Source organism: Nannochloropsis gaditana, assembly GCF_000240725.1.
Source record: "Nannochloropsis gaditana CCMP526 unplaced genomic scaffold scaffold352, whole genome shotgun sequence".
Taxonomy (NCBI): Eukaryota; class Eustigmatophyceae; order Eustigmatales; family Monodopsidaceae; genus Microchloropsis; species Microchloropsis gaditana.
Genome location: NW_005803601.1, coordinates 11810 through 17378, shown reverse-complemented (window position 1 = coordinate 17378; position 5569 = coordinate 11810). Strand labels below are relative to the sequence as shown.

The 5569-nt window shown below is 53.2% G+C and overlaps 3 protein-coding genes across 3 annotated transcripts; 1 reads left to right on the top strand and 2 right to left on the bottom strand.

Annotated features, from left to right (window-relative positions):
- Positions 1-520: 520 nt before the first annotated feature.
- Positions 521-1456, bottom strand: NGA_0386900 (nicotinamide n-methyltransferase; the record flags this gene model as incomplete). Its single annotated transcript, XM_005854904.1, has 1 exon — positions 521-1456. One exon carries the CDS (start codon positions 1454-1456, stop codon positions 521-523), a length of 936 nt encoding a protein of 311 aa, XP_005854966.1.
- Positions 1457-1671: 215 nt separating this feature from the next.
- Positions 1672-2845, top strand: NGA_0387200 (uncharacterized protein). Its single transcript, XM_005854907.1, has 2 exons — positions 1672-1902; positions 2048-2845. The coding sequence occupies exons 1-2, from the start codon at positions 1700-1702 to the stop codon at positions 2628-2630; spliced, it is 786 nt and encodes a 261-aa protein (XP_005854969.1). The 5' UTR covers positions 1672-1699; the 3' UTR covers positions 2631-2845.
- On the bottom strand, positions 2846-4168 carry NGA_0386700 (uncharacterized protein). Its single transcript, XM_005854902.1, has 3 exons — positions 4061-4168; positions 3745-3954; positions 2846-3597 (listed from the first exon to the last, which is right to left on the bottom strand). Exons 1-3 carry the CDS (start codon positions 4127-4129, stop codon positions 3433-3435), a joined length of 444 nt encoding a protein of 147 aa, XP_005854964.1. The 5' UTR covers positions 4130-4168; the 3' UTR covers positions 2846-3432.
- Positions 4169-5569: the final 1401 nt, after the last annotated feature.

Below are 5569 nucleotides of genomic sequence, written 5' to 3'. Positions count from 1 at the left end.
GGGAGGGAGGGAGGGAGGGTTGAAGGGGAGGGATGGTTGAGATGGATGGACAAGGGGGAGAGGCTTCAGTGGGTGAACAGCCGGTCATTTTAGTGTAAGCATGGAGACGGGAAAGGAATGAGGAGGGAAAGGGAAGGGGAGGAGGGGAAGAAACGCAGAAGCATTGAAGAGATATCAAACCCTCCGCGGTAATTAAAAAGACGACGGCAGGAGGGAGACCCGTGTGGGAGCCAAAGGGAGAAGAGGGTGGCAATTCAGGAAAAGGAGGGAGGGAAGGTTGGCGCAGCGGAGAGAAGGATAGCTGCTTTAGTCGTCCAGTACGACGTAGAAAGTACACAGGATGTTGTATTTTTATTAAATGATGGTATCTTTGCCCGCTTGAATGGCTGAACAGCCTTTTCTTGGTACACGCAAACGCTTAATTACATGATGTATGTATTTTGCTCATAAACAGATTCTTCCTCCACACAGGCACGTCGGCTGAAAATGGAAGCCACCTCTTTTTCCCCTTCAACGCCCTTCAACCCCCTGATCTCTTAGTCAACGAGTAGAGGAACTGCTTGGACACCTTCCCTTCCCGGTGCAGGCATACCATGTTCTTCTCCAACAACTTCTGGACTTCGAACCACACGGGCTGTTCATTGCCGTACTGTCTGGCTTGGGCCGCCAACATGAAAAATCTCATGTCCTTGTCCTCGCATCCTGGCACATGGTGCGCGAAGGAGATCAGAGCGGTGCCACCGGGGCAAAGCGTGGAATGCAGGGACTGCAGAAGGTTTCCATGCTCCCGGTGCAGCCAAAGACATTCGCCCACCAATGCCAGGTCGTACAGCCCACTGCTCCTCCCCTCTGTGCGCACCTTGCCCAAGTCGTCGCCCGTCTGTCTCAAGCATGCACGCACTTGTCCGTTCCTGGTGCTCTCCTCTCCCAACAACCCTGCCGTGTCCTTCCCCCACACATGTCCCATGATGCCCACCCGCCCTGCGGTTTTCCCTGCTCCCAACCACGCGGCATTGCGACGATCCTGCAACGTCCTCTCGATGGCTTGCAGTAATCGAGCGTCCGGATAGTCGGTAATCATCACGTAGGCGCCGCCGTGCCTCAAAGCCACCATCGAGGGTAATGCCCCCGCAGCTCCAAATTCGATGACGCGCTTGTCCCGGACAAACGAAGGATGGTTGTCGAGGTAACGAGCCAACAAAAGGCTACCATTCCAAATGGAAAACGCAAACAGGCTCCCATTCGCACCATCATCCTCGGCAAGTGAAATGTGCAGTTGGAAGGACGGGGAAATTTCCACGCGATGGCTGCCGTGCTTGTCCTGATCGGGTGCGGACGGTGGGCCTAATTGCTCTGCAAACCATGGTGGCAGACTAATTTCCTCCAGGCCATCCGCAGCTTCAGGCACCTGATCACTCAAAGACCGCAAGTCAGCTTCTCGGACGTCCTCCGCCATGCCTGTGCCTGTGAAAGATAGGACGTGTGGCATTAGTGTGCTGACCTCCCCCTCCTGTAGGTAAGGCGTCATCTCATGCTGGGAATGTGGTTCATATCCGTCAGCAGTCGGCGGCAGCGACCTCCTATATTCACCTGTCTCGTCGGCCGCATAAAAAGTGGCCGTGTCCGCCGGGAAAGGTCTCACACACTTGCAATAACACCTCCATTTCCCCGCAGGACTGTCGTTCTGGCTCGTCTGATCATGTATAAGGCGCGGCCGGGCTGTTTTTTCCCTGCTTGCTTGCCCCTTCTCTGCCCTACGATCCTGGCGCTGGGTCTTTTTTGGGTGGCCATAGTGGAGGGCTGGCGCATCCCTTTTGTTGCACAAAGCTGGAAATACTCAATATCAAGGTCACAGCATCAGCTTTCTCCTCGTTTGACCGCATTTAATGGCCTAAAGAGCAGGTAAGCAATTCCTTGAAGTGACGTGCGCCCCTCCCGTCCTTGGGCCGTATGCTTTCATTCACGCTCAAACACATCCTGTGCCGGAACCTTCATAGTTTTATTAATTGTAGTCATGACATTCCTTCTTACTTTTCTTGTCCGACAGTCCTCGCGTCGCTACCCGGCTTTTTCCTACCCTTTTGCCGACCGTTGACCCTCCGACTGGCCCTCCGCCTCCGTGGTTCATCGATGGCGTCAAATTCGAATGTACCGCCTGTGGAAAATGCTGTAAAGTCCAAGGTGATGTATGGTTATCTCCCAATGAGGTGGAGTGCGCCGCACGCTACCTAAGCCTGTCCCCAGAAAGCTTTCTCGCCACGTGGGGGGAGGAAGAGAGGCGAGGATGGATCCTACTGAAGAGTCGGACTTTTTCCCCCGCGCAAGGGGGAGGGGAGGGTTGTGTCTTTTTGAGTGACGACTTAAAATGCTCCATATACGATGCCCGACCTTTGCAATGCCGGACGTACCCGTACTGGCCGCGCATCATGCATTCCCGGGAGACGTGGGAGGCCGAGAAGGTTGTAAGGGAGGGAGAAGAGGGTGAAGGGAGGCGTTGGGACCCGGTAGAGGGGGGTTGTGAAGGAATTGAGCATGCAGAAGCCGGGATGGTGGATTTCAACAAGGTACGGCTGCAGTTATTGCTGCAAATTGGATACAACCGGGCTCTTCCCGGGGATTTCCTGCCATGAAACGTGTAGACTGACCTGAGCGAGACAGAATGCAGACGAAGACTGGGCGTGACTGAACGCAGGAAATCCATCCATGGGAGTGCATAGTTATGCAAATGATGACTATGAAAGGATGCTCTAACCAAGCTATAACGGTCTTATGTCGGGAGGAAAACAAGAAGGGACGTGTGAAGGAGGAAGGGAAAAAAAAAAGAAAAGATGTAAAAGCCATACAATCCGACCTGCCCTTTGGTTCTCTTCCTGTGATCACCCCTTCGTGCTGATATTTCACTGTATCCGCCACTTATAAATTTGCCGTCTGAACAACTTTCTTTCCGCAGCATTTTCCAAGCCCTCGGCACTTGTGCTGGGACCTTTCTGCTCAGCCGGACCCCGGGACTCTGTACCATCACCTTTCTATCCACATCTCCACGTCTTGTTCGCGACGATCGTACGGTTTTTGCACGACATATTTTTTCTCTTCCTTGAAGGTTTGCATTCGGAGGCAAAATCGACACAGGCTTCTTAGAAATGTAATTACGATCCTCGGACTTCCATATTCCTTCCATCGACTTCTCTACTTCAATATTGCCAAGAGGACGAGATATTACCTTCGTCCTCATGATACTATCCTCATGTATACACGCACACAAACACAGACTCGTGTGACGGAGTCAGAACCGATAGGTGGCCCCTCCCGTCCGAGACAACGGTCCCCTTACACGATCACTTCTCGTCACCCAAACGCCTTCCCCCTCGCGTTCCAAACGCTTTCCTCCTTGTCTTCCCTGCTACTCTCCAAGCCCTTCCGCCTTCTCCTCCCTCACGCCCTTTTTCCCGGTACTTTCTCGTCTCCCACCGTGCTCAAAGGGTAAAGGACTAAGGTATAGACAAGAATGATAACAGCTCCTCCAAACTCGCGCGCAAGCTCCATCTGGTCGTCTTTCATCCTGATATCCCCGTCCTGGTTAATGACCATCCGCAGGATCTGGCGGGAGAAAGAAAGAAAAGAAGGGAGGTGAAAAGCGCAGACGCCAAGGGATCACGAGGGGCCTCGGCGTGGCCCGCAGGACGACGCAATCAACACCTGACTAGCGACAGGGGGGAGATGGAAGCCCACACACAAGCCACGTACGTTTCCATTTTTGGCCTGGTAGTCCTTTTTGATGCCGGGGAGGTAGGTCGTTATCCAGTACAGGGAGACCAGGATGGCTGCTGCACGCGCAAGCTTGTCCACCAAAGAGAAAAGGCCGTGGCGTGTGTTGACTCCGGTCAAAGCCATCAGAGGCAAGAGCGCGGCGGTTGCCCAGTAGGTCACCCAAATTATGGGGTCAGGGTCGTTGAACTAAGCGGGGGAGGTACACGAGAAGAAAGCATTTGTAATTATCGAGAAAAAATACATTGCTCGCTTGATTTAAAGAAATCCTCGAGTAATAATCAACCTTCTGTACCTGTACGAGCGTGCCAAGTATGAACATAGCGAGGAAAAGAAGAGAAACAGTGCGCTTTAGGACCTCCATTGCGAAAGTGTTACGCCTGAAGTCGATTTCCACGTCTGTGTCACAATGTGTGAGTGATACGTTAAGAGAGTGTTAGGGACTAAAATTGTGCGAAGAGGTCAGAGAGCGTTTCCTCATTGAGGTAGCAAGATTCTCGAGATAACAGAACGGTGATGCAGACCCTGTCCCAACATGGTCCAACACGTCAGTGGCTGCGTCCCGGCCATCACACTTTGCACCAGAGGGATTCGCATGTGCCTGCGCTTGCACGGGAGATGTGACTGAATAGGGCACAGGGTCATATGGAAACAAATGCCTCGTATCATGTCTTTGATGGGTTATCAAGACACTGCACACCCCTTCAAGTTTGCCTTTGTGAACCTGGCTCATTGGCAGGATCACAGCAAGCTTGCACCAGGATACCCGGAAGTCTCCATCGACAGCTTCTAAAGCCTTCCGTGTGTCACACAGCTTTAGACACCGCCATGCCCCCCGCACCCTCACCTCCTGCAATCTCGATTTACACGTCGTGAATTTCGTTGGGGATACTCCGTGCCTATGGGCATCACTCAGGCTCGCCCATCGCCTAACAGAGAAGGGAAGTACTCGCCCGAAGAGGGAGCAACATGCAGCTAGATTGGTTCTTTAGAAGCTTTCGATGTTGATAAAAACCAACACGCTTTAAACCACCAGCCCCGTCATTTCCTCCCTCCTCTTGTCGTACCTAATATCCATAGCTCTTATGGCCGACATCACCACCACTGCAGCCCTTCCCCCCGAAGGTGCATCCATGAGCGCGACCGAAACGGTTCCCTCCCCTCCTCAGGAGACTGAAAAGCCGGCTCCTACAGAGGAGAGCGGTCCTGATTTAAGCTGGCTGCCCCCCGGGAAAAAGCCTCTGGCTGATGGTTTGTACGACGCTATTGTCATGGGCACGGGTTTGAAAGTGAGTGTGGGGACCGAAGTGGCTGGATGGAAGGAGGGAATGGGGTAAATGATGTGTCTGTGGTTCTAACAATGGTGTGTTTGGCCGGAGCAAGTGGGAGAAAAGCATGGCGAAAGTAGCTTTGAGACAGCCAGTCCAAAGGCGCTGGACACAAATTCGGCACTAACTTCCCTGCCGTTTGGACAGGAATGCATCATCTCCGGCCTCCTCTCCGTCATGGGGTTGAAGGTCTTGCACATTGACCGCAATGCGTACTATGGGTACGTGACTGCAGCGCTTCTTTCCTCCATTTGCTTTCTTGTCAGGATACTCGCCTTTCTAGAATCTTTGGCCCCTCGTGTGTGTCTTACCCAGTGGCCCTTTCCCTCTTTCCCGGGCCGTGTCCTCAATCGCCCTTACCTCTACCTCATTCCCTCCCTTCCCCCCTCTCTCGCAGCGGGGACTGTGCTTCTCTGAACTTGACAAATTTATATGCAAAATTCCGCCCAGAAGGGGCCCGAGACCCGCCCACGGCC

Bases quoted from the DNA above. Each gene is read 5' to 3' on its own strand.
- NGA_0387200 (XM_005854907.1), top strand. From the start codon at position 1,700: ATGTATAAGGCGCGGCCGGGCTGTTTTTTCCCTGCTTGCTTGCCCCTT. The intron at 1,903-2,047 runs GTAAGCAATTCC...CTTGTCCGACAG, and splicing joins TTTAATGGCCTAAAGAGCAG to TCCTCGCGTCGCTACCCGGC.
- NGA_0386700 (XM_005854902.1), bottom strand. From the start codon at position 4,129: ATGGAGGTCCTAAAGCGCACTGTTTCTCTTCTTTTCCTCGCTATGTTC. The intron at 3,955-4,060 runs GTACAGAAGGTT...TCCCCCGCTTAG, and splicing joins TACTTGGCACGCTCGTACAG to TTCAACGACCCTGACCCCAT. The intron at 3,598-3,744 runs GTACGTGGCTTG...TTCTCCCGCCAG, and splicing joins ACCAGGCCAAAAATGGAAAC to ATCCTGCGGATGGTCATTAA.